This window comes from Canis lupus, chromosome 4, assembly GCF_011100685.1.
Source record: "Canis lupus familiaris isolate Mischka breed German Shepherd chromosome 4, alternate assembly UU_Cfam_GSD_1.0, whole genome shotgun sequence".
NCBI lineage: Eukaryota > Metazoa > Chordata > Mammalia > Carnivora > Canidae > Canis > Canis lupus.
This window is the reverse complement of record NC_049225.1, coordinates 43,936,804-43,950,009: the sequence shown is the minus strand read 5'-3', so window position 1 is coordinate 43,950,009 and position 13,206 is coordinate 43,936,804. Positions and strand designations below refer to the sequence as shown.

Sequence of the window (13,206 nt, the reverse complement as noted above, 5' to 3'; positions counted from 1 at the left end):
CATGAAGTTTATAGGGTAATCAAAGTATATATGTAAATCAAATTCAAGGCTCCAAGAAATGAGCAAAGGACATTAACAGACAAATATATAATACAAATGGAAAGTAAATTTTTGGAAAAAAAGTTCAGTTTCCCCAATAATCAAAGAAAGATAAAATAGGAGATCCATTTTTTTAAGCCTCTCTAATTAGCAATGAGATGAAATGAGATAAAATGATGCAAAAGTCCCTAAAAAATGCACTCAGATGGTGCTGTTGGGGGCATAAAGTGGTTTACAACCCTTTTTGAAAACCAGTTGGCAATATGCATGAAGACCTTAAAGATAGATGATCACATAGTTTGGCTCAGTCATTTCTGTTCTCTGAGTATTATCTAAAGATGTAATTTTATTTATTTATTTTTAGAGGTGGAGAAGGGAGGGAGGGGGTGAGGAAGGCAGAGGGAGAGGGAAAGAGACCCAGGCAGACTCCATGGTAGATGTGGAGCCTGATGCAGAGCTCAATGTCATGATCTTGAGCTGAAATCAAGAGTTGGACACTCAACCAACTGAGCCACCTAGTAGAGAAAGATCTTTATGCATCAGTGGTAAGGAAACAATTGGAAATACCCAGTGAATACTAAAGGTTCAGAACCAGGAACTAGTGAAAGAAGTCATGGCAGAATTTTATAGCCTGGTGGTCAAGGGTGTGTACTCTGGAATCAGGAAGCCCTGGAAGCCTCCCGACTGTGGTTGTGCGTAGTCACTTCACCTTGGTAAGCCTCAGAGTTCTCATTTTTAAAAATAAGGGTAATACTAAAGTCTACCCCATAGAAAGTCGGGAAATTAAATAAATTAATACTTGGAAAGTGAGAATTAAATGCAATAACCCACAAAAAAGTGCTTAACATCATGCCCAGCACAGAAGAACTCAGTAGCGGTTTGTTATTGTAATGATACAGTCAATTAAAATCTCATGTACCAAAAGGTTGCTGTAGTAAACATGGGAAAATGTTTCTGCTTTAAGGATGGTAGGTAAAGAAATGCAGGTCAGGGCAGCCCGGGTGGCTCAGCGGTTTAGTGCCGCCTTCAGTCCAGGGCGTGATCCTGGAGACCCTGGATCAAGTCCCACATCAGGCTCCCTGCATGGAGCCTGCTTCTCCCTCTGCCTGTGTCTCTGCCTCTCTCTCTCTCTCTCTCTCTGTGTGTGTCTCTTGTGGATAAATAAATAAAATCTTAAAAAAAAAAAAAAAAGAAATGCAGGTTAAAGATTCTTCTCTACGCAAAACTATGTAGACAAAGAAGGCAGGGAGGAACATGTAGAGATGCCAGCAGAGGAAAGATGACAAAGCCTCTGAGTCCCTCTGTGTGGTCCATGGGAGAGCTGGGACTATGGTTGTAGAAGTCACAGTTTTTTGAGATGCTCAGCTCTGACGGCTGTCGGAGACAGAGCAGACCCCTAGAGGAGAAGGGGAGAGTCAGCACGTACCTTTGCACTGGAATCGGTGGGTGGGGGTGGTGAGCAGGAGTCTGTCAGCCATGGGCTCGGGGCTACTGCAGCGGGCGATGCCGGGCTCCTTGTACCCCGCCTTCACCCATTCGGACAGCCAGCGCAGACTACAGTCACAGTGGAGTGGATTGGTTCCCAGTGCCCTAGGAGGCAGAGCAAGAAGTCAGGGACCCCTGCTCAGCTTGGCCCATAGGTTCCATGCCCTTAGCTCTCTGGAAAAGTAGAATTTTCAGACACTGGCTAGATCAGGGGTGTCTGACGTGAGGACCAGTGGAGAAGTAGTTTCCACTGGGGCAAAGGCAGTGACTCCAGATTGTACTTCCAACCCCTCCAAATGTTTCCACCCCACTGCAGGCCCTTCCACCTCCAAGGTTTTGCTCTCACCTACCCTGCTAAGATTCAATCCTCAACTCAAGCCCAATCCTAGCCTGTCCAGGATGCTTTTGAACCTTTGGCCACCTGATTATCTGGTTCCCTTGCTCTACTGGAGGGTCCACTGAAGGATGTTCTCTGCATAGAAGATTTTGGTACATAGCAACCTAGGGAGATGCTTCAGATCATGGAAAGGGTTCAGAGCATGCAACCCCTAGATATGCTGCTCTGGCATAGTGATTATTTTGAGCTAAAGGTACTTGAGAAATGGCAGATACAGGAGGGGCTCTCTGACCTCCCTCTTTCCACCTAAAAGCAAGTCGTAAAGCTTCCTGTGACAAAGATGCCCTCCCTGCACCAAAAAGAGAATATTCTTATCACTAGAGACAGGGAGTCAATGCCAAAATGGACTTGTACAGACAAACCTGCTCAAAGAACCCTGATCTTCTAATAGCCCCTCTGCGTATTTCCTAGCCACTGACCCACAGTGGACTGCCCCATCCCAAGGCCCTTTGTCTTGTCCCAATTTATCATTCCTTGTATAAAGAGGTATATAAGCTTTTGGGCCCAATGGCTTCTTCGGGTCTTCATTTTCCATTTGAAGACTCCCATGTACACATAAAAATACCAAATACATTTGTACACATTTCTCCCCTTGCTCTGTGTCAGTCTAATTCTTAGACCAGCCACGGAACCTAAGGGGATAGAAGCTGACTATACCAGTCAGCTTAAAAATGCACAGGAGGGGGACAGCATGGGCCAGTGAAGACCTCTGCACAGGGGTGTCCAGAAAGAAAATACAAGAACTTTTGCTATTTTAAAAATCATATCCTTTAGCATTTCTATTTCTTGAATATTTTATAAGGTACATACATAATGTATCAGTATCACAGGATATGCATGCAATATGAAAACAATTAAATATGCATAGAGTGGGTATACAGACTCAAAAATGGTCACTGGCCATGTAACAGCTAATGCGTACAGACCTTGGTTTCTCCATGTAAAACAGGGAGGGAGCACCTCAGCAGAGTGGTAGCAACTATGTGCTTTAGAGTCAAGGCAAACCTGGGCTTGAACCAGGGCTCTGCTGCTTACTCGCTGAGAAGCCCTTGGACAAAGTCTTTAGTTCTTCTCAATTTAAGTTTTGCAGTGTATAATAAGGGGATAAATATGCTTTATTGCTGTAAGAAGTAAATGAGATAATTCATCTAAAGTGTTTATCACATAGTAAGAGTTTTATGTTAGTTCTTATTAAACATTTACATTGTTTACATAATTGATGATGCCTCTGACGGCGTTGGAGGCAGAGAGCACATGACGTGTACAATGTGAGTACACTGTCCCAGAATGTGCTCTAGGAATCCGGAAAGAGCATATCCTGAAATGTAAACAGTGATGGCGTGGTCTCTGGCACAATAATGATATTCCATCTCAGGTGGGGCCACACCAAGGAGAAGTACGGCTACTTACAGATGGGAAAGAGATGTTAGGTCGCTGAAGGAGCCTTCAGGAACGCTGGAGATATCGTTGCCGTGGAGGGTCCTGAAGCAGAAGCACAGATCGGGGATTAACCCCCCAGTTACAGTTCTGAACTTGGGGTCCCAGGCTGGCCCAGATGCCCCGCAGTTATGCTCGGAGCCCCACTGCTCTTGGCAGGAGGCGCCTCCTCCTTCTTGACAGGTGTGCAGCTCAGCAGTGGGGACTTTGGGGGCAGAGGGTTTGGGAAAGAAGAGGATGGAGTTTTGAATCTGACAGGCCTGGGATGGAATGAGAAGCCAGTCCCTTTTAGCTGTGGAACACTGGCTAAGTTAACTTTATTCTTCTGAGCCTCCCGAAACACAGAGAGAGACATCCACCTAATGGAGGCACTAGAGAGATACTGGGAAGAACTGTGTCTAACACTAAGTTCTAGAGCCAGGGTGCCTGCCTTCAAATTCTGACCCTGCCACTTATCGGCTGAGTGACTCTGGCCAAAGTTACTTATCTCTCTGTGCCTCAGTTTCCCATCATAAAACGGGAATGAAAGTAAAAAAGATTTGTTGTAGAAGGTGGTTGTGGGTGCACTAATCCATATAAAGTGTAGCATTTTGTATGTGCTAAATAACCATTAATATTTGTGAAAGGGTCCTGAAGAATGGCTGGTACAGATCAATAAATGAGTTCTCTTCATATTCACCTAGAGAAGATTTTGGGGGAGATTGAGAAACGTTATTAATCCCAGCTCAGGTGATAGAGAGAGGGGAGCAATCAGGTCCTGGAAAGATTCTGTGGAGCTGGACACTCCTCTTCATGGAGCAGGATTTGGTCTTAGCCATGCACATATATGTATCTGGTGCTTGTGTGCATCTGAGTGCATTTTCTGACAGCATGTCCAAGGAGCCAGGCGACCTGCTTGGTATTAATCAGACCTCTCTCCACCTTGTGGTGTGGGAGCTGGGAGCTAGAGTGGTGGTATATATTGCACTTTTAATAAATGCCTAGAGAATAGGTCAGTGAAGAAAACCACATGAACATTGCTCTGTGCTCATGTAACAACACTAGTAAATCCACAATTCATGGATTATAACCTCCTTTCAAGGACTAATCAACTGCATACAAAAAGTCTCCACACCAATGACTCACTTTGGGTCTGGCCTGTGAAATGCAAGGTAGGTGAAATTCACAGATACTCAAGGGCTTCTTTAGTGACTACTGCACACTGCTCCCTGTGCTATGAAGGAGCCCTTGTAAAACAAAGGGGCGATTAGAGTTGACCGGGGAAGTGTAAACAGGATAATAACTAATGAATCTGTCCTTTTGTTTTCCTTTTAGCTGATGTTAGTGCACCCTGGGTTTTGAGCCGAAATACAGATAGAGCTTAATTACACTTAACACAGAACAGGGGCTCTCAAACAGACTGAGTGAAGCTAACACACTAGCAGATTTTTGAGACCCATTCTTAGGGGCTCTGATTCCATGGGTCTAGGTTGGGGGGCCCGAGATGCTGCATTTCTAACCAGCTCCCAGGTGATGCTCATGCTCTTAGACCTCTCAACCACATTTAGCTGCCCTAGGTTGTCACCCTTGTCACCTCAAGCTCCTTCCCCTTCCTTTCCCCAGGACAGCAGAAAGAAGGCAACCAGTCCTCAAAAGAGTTTGGAGGTAGCTTCTCACCTCCCCAGATAAGAAGGGACTAGAAGCACTTCTAACACTTAACCAGTATCATTTAGTCTCGAATGCATGTAGTTATTTATGAATCACATCGGCTCCTGCCTGCTATTAGCTTGGATGACTTCATGGCTGCTTGCTGTTTGGCAAATGTACCCAGCCCCGTTGTTAATCATTTCCGAATGAGGCCTGGGCCCCTGGAGAGGCACGAAGCCCTAATTTAAAAACAACCAAATGACCCAAAGGCAGCTTTGGCGCTGTGACTCCTGCAAGTCACGCTCCCATTTATTACAAGCTGAGCCGCTGAGATCTCCATAAACTGCAGAGTAACGGGGCTGTTATTTACTAGGACAGTGCTGAAAAAATCTGCCTACACTGCAGGTTCTCGCTCCTGGTTTGGCCCCCAGAGAAAGACTCTTGCCTGTCCAACCACCATCCTAAGGGAAGTGGGACAAATGTTCCCTTCCAGGAAGCACTATCCACGGCCCCCAGCCCTGATTTTTCCTCTCCTTTTCCTTATACCTCATGGGGGCTGGTGCCAGGCAAGCAACTCTGAACTCAAGAATGACTCATCTTCAAGTGCCTAGGCCTCCCTTTTCCCTGCTGACTCTTATGAGGTGTTAAAGTAAACTTGGGAATTTTGGGATGTGGATGAGGGCATCATTTGGTGTAACATGAAAGCCAGACAATCTTGTGTCACTTCTGAGTTGCTTGAACCTCGGGTCTCCAGATCCCCGGGGGCTCACAGTTTGTATGACAGATAGCAGGAACGACCGTCATCCCATAGGTAGATTGGGGCAGGTGGGTGCATTCTCTTCTGAACAGGCTAAGTCCTTCCCAGGTGACCTGGGGGTTAAGGTCTAGATAAGACTGCCTGGATGTGAGTCCCTATTCTGATCATTGCTGGCTGTGTGATTATCTGATTCAGATGACTTAATCTTTATGTGCTTCAGTTTCTTATCTCTAAAATGGAGGAATTCTTAGGATCCACTGGTAGTAGATATCTTTTTAGGGGTGTGGGTTGATTGGCATCAATCTCTTTTTGGTAACAGTTCCTCCTTTTTCCATGGGGCATTCACCCCTCTTCACCTCTGGGTCCAACTGGTTTGGCCTCATGGGCAGAACTGTGGCCCAAGTTGGCCCAGTCAGAGTCACTGAGATTGGTCTGAGGCTCAGTACGTGAGACATTGGTCTAGGCCAATGTGAGACATTTCTGGGGCTTTCTCTGGAACTCTCAAGAAAGAGGCAGTTTCATTTTGAGAAGCAGAACAAAGCACATTTTTGATAGTATCATTGGAACACCTGTATCCAGCCCTAGAACACAGTATCTACTACTGAATTTTTCAGTTACCTGTCTTGATAAATTCTCTTCCAGCTTAAGGTGGTTTGAACTGGTTTCCTCCTCCTTCAGTCAGGAAGGAATCTAACATATGGTTTCATAAGCTAGTTGTAAAGATGAAAAGATAGAATGCAAGTGGTTCAGATGGTACAGGACTCAGTACAGAGCCTGCACGTGATGGGCATTCACTCATGTTAGTTGTGATTATGGCTAGCATCCTCCTGACTCCAGCACTCTCTAGGCTCTGGGATGTGTTTTGGGGACAGTCCTTTCAATGTATTCCCCAAACCAGTGGAAGCCTGAAGCTATGCAGTCTATACGTTGCAAAGGCAGCAGTGAGTCCCATGACAGATTCCTGGACTAGAGAAGAGATACACTGGGATTTGGGCAGAGTGATCTAGGCCCATCACTTTCCTGCCCCTGTTTCTTTCTGCCACCATTTATTTATTTATTTATTTATTTATTTATTTATTTTTAATTTTTATTTATTTATGATAGTCACACACAGAGAGAGAGAGAGAGAGAGAGAGAGAGGCAGAGACATAGGCAGAGGGAGAAGCAGGCTCCATGCACCAGGAGCCCGACGTGGGATTCGATCCCGGGTCTCCAAGATCGCGCCCTGGGCCAAAGGCAGGCGCTAAACCGCTGTGCCACCCAGGGATCCCCTCTTTCTGCCACTTTTTAATTCTCATCAAAGGAATTTCTGGGCCGTGTCCCTCCAGTCCTCAAGGAAAGTCTTAGATGGGTGGCAAGGAAAAGAGAGAACTTCTGCCTGGGAAGGATGGAATGTGGTGGAAGGAGCACTGGACTAGGAGCTGAGAGCTGGGTTCCAGTCTTGATTATGCTCCTGCCTTGGGCTAGTCTTCAGCATTGCTTCCTGCTCCCACCCTCAGAAGCTACACTCCTCCCACACCTGTACCTCCTGGGGGTCCCCATTTGTCTAAGGAATTTATATTTTCCCTGCCTAGGAAAATTTTTTCCCTGCCACTCCCCACACACTTAGGTAACTCCCACTGGCTTCTCAAGACAGCCTTGGGAGTAGTGATTCAGAGAGCAAACGATCTTGGGTTCAAATCCCTACTTTATTCCCTACTGGTTGTGTCACTTTGGCAAAGTGGTATGATAATGTAACTAAAGCATGTAGCCCAGGCAAGGTTTAATAACTGTCAGTGGTGATTACTATTATCCTCTTGGAAAACCCTTTTGGATGGATGGCAAAAACTGGGTCCCATGTATTCCTATGGCTTCTCACAGGTACCACCATGTGTGGCAGAAGCTTATCTACTTGCCTGTTTCCCCTTCTAGACCATGAGCTCTCTAGCTCTCTAGGACAGAAACTATGTTTCATTATTTTCTTCTCCAGTGTTTAGCACAGAATTTAACTCATAGTTGGCATTAGTAAAGGATGAATAAGTTAATGTTTGGCAAGTCACTAAGCCTTTCTGAATCTGTCTCCTTATCTCATAAATGAGAGAAGTTTGGATAGGATACTTTTTTTGAAGATTTTATTTATTTATTTATTTATTTATTTATTTATTTATTTATTTGAGAGAGAGAGAGAGAGAGAGAGAGAGAGCAGGGGGAGGAGTAGAGGGACAAGTGAATCCCTCCTGAGCAAGGAGCCCGATGCAGGGCTTGATCCTAGAACCTCAGGCCATAGTCAGACACTTAACTGAGTCATAGGTTAGGATAGTTTCTAAGACTCACTTCCTATTTCTAAAATTCAAAATTAATTTTATTTTTAGGTAGCACTGAAAGGCCAAACCCGGACCAGGGTTTGGAGGCCAATAAGGAATCACCTTGTGGCTCAGCAGAATTGTCTAATGTTTAACAGCTGGTCAAAAATGGAGTGAGGTTGGGGTGCTTGGGTGGCTCAGTCATTTAAGTGTCTGTCTTGGGTTCAAGTCATGATACCAGGGCCTAGGTTCAATGTTCCTGCTCTTTGGGGAGCCTGCTTCTCCCACTCCCTCTGCCTCTCCCCTGGCTCGTGCTCTCTTGCTCTCTCTCAAATAAATAAATGAAATATTTTTAAAAATGAAGTGGGATTGGGGTGCCTGGGTGGCACAGTTGGTTAAACATCACATGGTGATTTTGGTTCAGGTCATGATCTCAGGATCTTGAGATCAAGCCCTGAGTTGGGCTCTGCACTGGATGTGGAGTCTGCTCAAGATTCCTTCTTTCTCTGTCCCTCCCCTTGTTCTCTCTCTAAAAAAGAAAGGAAGGAAGAAAGGAAAAAGGAAGGAAGGAAGGAAAGAAGGAGAAATGGAGTGAGGTTATCTGGAAAGGGAGCAAGCTCTTGGTTTCTAAAGGTAATCAAGCAAAGGGCACTGGAACCCTTTGCAGAGATGCTGTAGGGAGGACCTATGCAATCATTAAATCAGGGATGAACAGCCCCGTGTACATAAATAGCAAGCACAATCCACCTTCAGGGATGAGGGGCTAAAAATACTGAGGATGATGAATAATAATCTTACTCCTTCCCTTAGGAGCACACACTGAAATAGCCCTCCCAGAGCTAACTGATTCCAGGTGGCCCTCCTGTGGCTGGGGCTGAGGAGTGACAGTTGGGACCACACACACACACACACACACACACACACACACACACACACGGCATGTGGCTCAGTGTGGGACAAAGATCAAGGAACACAGAGATCCCTGAAGAAGAACTAGAATGCCCATGAGAATGTCCTCTTCTAACTATTTTTAGATTAGGAGCAAACTAAGAAAAGCAAATTTTCACCCAATGTTTTGTACTCAGGGTTCCCTGAAAACTCTCTCATTTCAGAAATGTATTCATATCCACCCACCAACACACACACACACTCATTCACTCACTCACTCACTCACTCACTCACTCACTCACAGTCTCTCTCTCTCTCTCACTCTTAAATTGTCAGGTCTTTCTAGAATACATTTGGCCTTTGTCTTTGGCTAAACCTGATGCTCATACTCTTTCCTCACCCCCAATTGCTAGCATTCTTGGATCTCTGGTCATTTCCAAAATTTTCATCAAAGTAAAGAAACTCTTTAGAAATGAGAAAAGAATACACAAACGCTCAAGTGCAGTTGTAGATATTATAGCTCTTGATTTCAAAAAACCTACCTTTTCCCCTTAGCTCTCTAAATTGTGAATATCCTACTGTTTTCATTCATCTTTAACTCCGCCTTCTTTTATTACAGAAACAACTTCACATTAGCTATCAGTGATTTTTTCATTTGTCTATGTTCTCTTATAGTTCTTTTTCATAGTTATAAATGTATGCAAGTTATAATACATATATCTATTAGGTTTAGTTTTCTACTGTAAGGCTAGGTGGTAAACACTTCTCTACACTGCTACCTCATTTCCATCTTTACCTCTTTTAATAATTGCCCTTCATTGACTGGCTACGTTATGCTTTCCTTAAACATTTCCCCACTGTGGCTCTTGTAGGTACTATTTAAGATGTGGGTTAAAAATAACAGAGCAACCGAGATCTTAAGGCAGAGAACTTTTCCCTCATATTGGATTATCTTTTAGCATAAATTCCTAGCTGTGCAATTATGGGGGAAAAGGATACAAATATCATAAAAGAAACATAGTCCATAAACATTTTTATTTTTCCTGAATTGGTCTTTATGCAGAAAATGGTTGCTCCCCACTGAGGTAGATGGTTGCAATGAGGGCCTCTAAGACCACTTATTATCTATGAGATCCCATGATTCTAAAATGATGATGCTATAAAGCCTACTACTTCTTAATTCAAGAAGCAAGCATAAGCATGTGGTATGTTGATGTGTGCTCCTAACGAACTAATGAGAACATTCTGGAGTAGGACAGAGGAGGTGCATAGGGAGCAGGAAACCCCGGTGATGTTCATTCCACCACCCTGGGAGACCAGATAATTTTAGTATATGTGCTGCCACAGCGAGCACCTGGAAGACCAGACAAATGGACAGGCAAGCATTCTTGGTCTCCCTCCCTTCTATATGCTGGGTTGCCCCACCAGAACCACTCTAATTATAAACGTATGCACACAGATCCCATGAACCGCAGAGCCCTGGCCCCTGGCAGCAAACCCATGCAGAGAACTGGAAGAGTAGGAAGGGAGACAATAGGTTGGGATTGAGGAGGGATGATGGGAAGTAGGAGGGCGCAGCAGGTCCAGCCCCAGCCCCAGCCAATGAGACAAGCCCATCTCCCATTGTGTTCAACTGGAAACAGGGAAATGGTTCTGCTGATGTTTCCATTCTCAAACTCCCCAGAGAAGGTGGATAATAAATAAGTGACAATAACAGATTGCACACTGTCAGCGCGGGCACTTCTTTGCCCCGAGAGAATTGATTTTTAATAACAGCACAGATGACATGTGGCGGGAGTTGTCGCTGACACCAGTGTTTTGTGAGCTTCAATAAATCACATCAGCCTGGAGGCTCTGGAATGGACAGGCTCATTGGGTGCTGTCTGCTGATTGCAACTAGGTCCTGAGAAGGAGCCTTGGGCTCTGTGTCAGGAGGCTGGAGTCTGCAGCCTAGGCCTCAGTTTTCCCATCTTTAAAATGGGCATAATCTCCTCAATCTCACAGCCCTGTTGCAAAGGGTTATATGAGGCAATGGCCATGAAAAGTGGCATTTCTGGGATCCCTGGGTGGCGCAGCGGTTTGGCCCCTGCCTTTGGCCCAGGGCGCGATCCTGGAGACCCGGGATTGAATCCCACGTTGGGCTCCTGGTGCATGGAGCCTGCTTCTCCCTCTGCCTGTGTCTCTGCCTCTCTCTCTCTCTCTGTGTGACTACCATAAAAAAAAAAAAAAAAAAAAAAAAAAAAAAGGGATCCCTGGGTGGCGCAGCGGTTTGGCGCCTGCCTTTGGCCCAGGGCGTGATCCTGGACACCCGGGATCGAATCCCACGTCGGGCTCCCGGTGCATGGAGCCTGCTTTTCCCTCTGCCTGTGTCTCTGCCTCTCTCTCTCTCTCTCTATGACTATCATAAATAAATAAAAAAAAATAAAAAAATAAAAATAAAAAAAAAAAGAGAAAGAGAAAGGGGTGGGGAACCTGGGTGACTCAATCATTAAGTATCTGCCTCAGGGCATGATCTTGGAGTCCCGAAGGAGCCCCCCCCCCCCCCCCCCCCCCCCCCGCATCAGGCTCCCTGTGGGGAATCTGCTTAAAAGGGATCCCTGGGTGGCACAGCGGTTTAGCACCTGCCTTTGGCCCAGGGCGCGATCCTGGAGACCCGGGATCGAATCCCATGTCGGGCTCCCGGGGCATGGAGTCTGCCCCCCTCTCTCTCTCTCTCTGTGACTATCATAAATAAATAAAAATTAAAAAAAAAAGTGTCATTTCTGTCCTCATGAGGATATCATTTAAAGAACCCCCTTTGCCAACAAAACATGCAAGATGACAAGGCACAAAAATCAGGTGACAGTAGGGCCCGGGGTGGGGGTGGCAGTGAAGGCCATTCCTGTTCTTGTAAGGTAATAACAAATAACGGTAATAACAAATTAATATTTATAACGTGTTTACAGGAATGCCTGATGTCTGCCTTTGGCTCAGGGTGTGATCCCGGGGTCCTGGGATCAAGCCCTGCATCGGGCTCCCTGCAGGGAGCCTGCTTCTCCCTGTGCCTATGTTGCTGCCTCTCTCTCTGTGTCTCTCATGAATAAGTAAATTTAAAAAATCTTTAAAAAAGTAATATAAAGTGTTTACCATGGGCCAGAGCTGTGCTAAATGCCATATATATAGCATCTCATTTAAACCTCATAAAACCCTGTAAGGTCATTACTACCTGGATTTTTACAGAAGACACACAGCTAGGGAGGGGCAGAGCCACATTTGGAAAGCAGGTAGACTCCATGCCATCTTGTCCTTACTTGGAGCTCACCTGCCTCAGTGGCTGCCCCGTTGCCTGTGTAGGACAGGGCGAGGCAGGTGTCACACGGTGGGGGCCAGGAGTGGAGGCTGCATGGCCATGTAGGAAAATAGATAGGAGCCCTGGAAAGGCCAGGTCTTTCCATTTTCCAAGAGAAATTAGGAATTAGGATTTGTATGAGAAGCCTCCTGAGGGTTAAGTGTTGGCAACTTATTAAAGCTTTGGTTTTTTTTTTTTAAAGATAGTCTGTACCAATGAATGGTACAATTGCTAACCCATTGCTGTCTGTGAGCTGAACCAGGTCTCTGGGCTTCTAGTTTGTGACTTGGGTACACAGGTCTCATTTCCTCGCAGATGTTCACTGTGTCTACACTGCCCCGCTAAGGCCAGAGGGCCCAACAGTGGAGTGATATCAGCCACAAGCCACTGTGCTCCCCTAGGGAGCAGAATACAGCTGCATATGCTAATCCCCACTGGGGAGGTGCCACTGATCTCACGAAGCACAAAAAGGAGAAACTCAGAGTGGCTTGTGATTTGCTCTGGGTCCACACGTGGTAGTGGGCTAGCTCACTCCTGAGCCAGGAGGAGTGCTGGTTTGGGGAGGTGTGTGTGGGGGGGAAGATGAGCACTCAGTACTGCCTGCTGTTACTTGGTGAAGCCCAGGTAGAAAGCAGGGCTCCGAGGTGAGGTACTCACAGCACTCGGAGAGACCGCAGCCCGTCAAAGGCGTGGATGGGGATACACCGCAGCCGGTTGTAGCTCAGGATCCTGTGGGAGAAGACACAGCTGTGCTCTTGGCCATTGCTCTTCTCAGCTATTTGTGGGTGTACTGTCCACACTGTGGACCAGTCAAAGCAAGTGGTTTCTTTATCTTCCTAATTTTAATATACTGACAAAGAGCATCCCAACAATAAAGGGAGGAGAAACGCTCCAGAAAGTTCACAGGTGTTGCCTCCCCCATGTCCTCTCGTGTTCCATGGCAGGCTGGCCTTCGAACCAGCTTTGC

At 45.9% G+C, this 13,206-nt stretch overlaps 1 protein-coding gene across 1 annotated transcript in view; it reads right to left on the bottom strand.

The window, feature by feature from the left end:
- SLIT3 (slit guidance ligand 3) overlaps positions 1-13,206 on the bottom strand; it is a 591,933-nt gene that overhangs the window by 41,178 nt on the left and 537,549 nt on the right. Inside the window, exons 23-25 of the mRNA XM_038535455.1 lie at positions 12,897-12,968; positions 3,332-3,403; positions 1,466-1,629 (exon numbers count right to left, since the gene is read on the bottom strand). Of these exons, the coding sequence (XP_038391383.1) occupies positions 1,466-1,629; positions 3,332-3,403; positions 12,897-12,968 (308 nt within the window). The remainder of the gene's footprint in view (positions 1-1,465; positions 1,630-3,331; positions 3,404-12,896; positions 12,969-13,206) is intronic.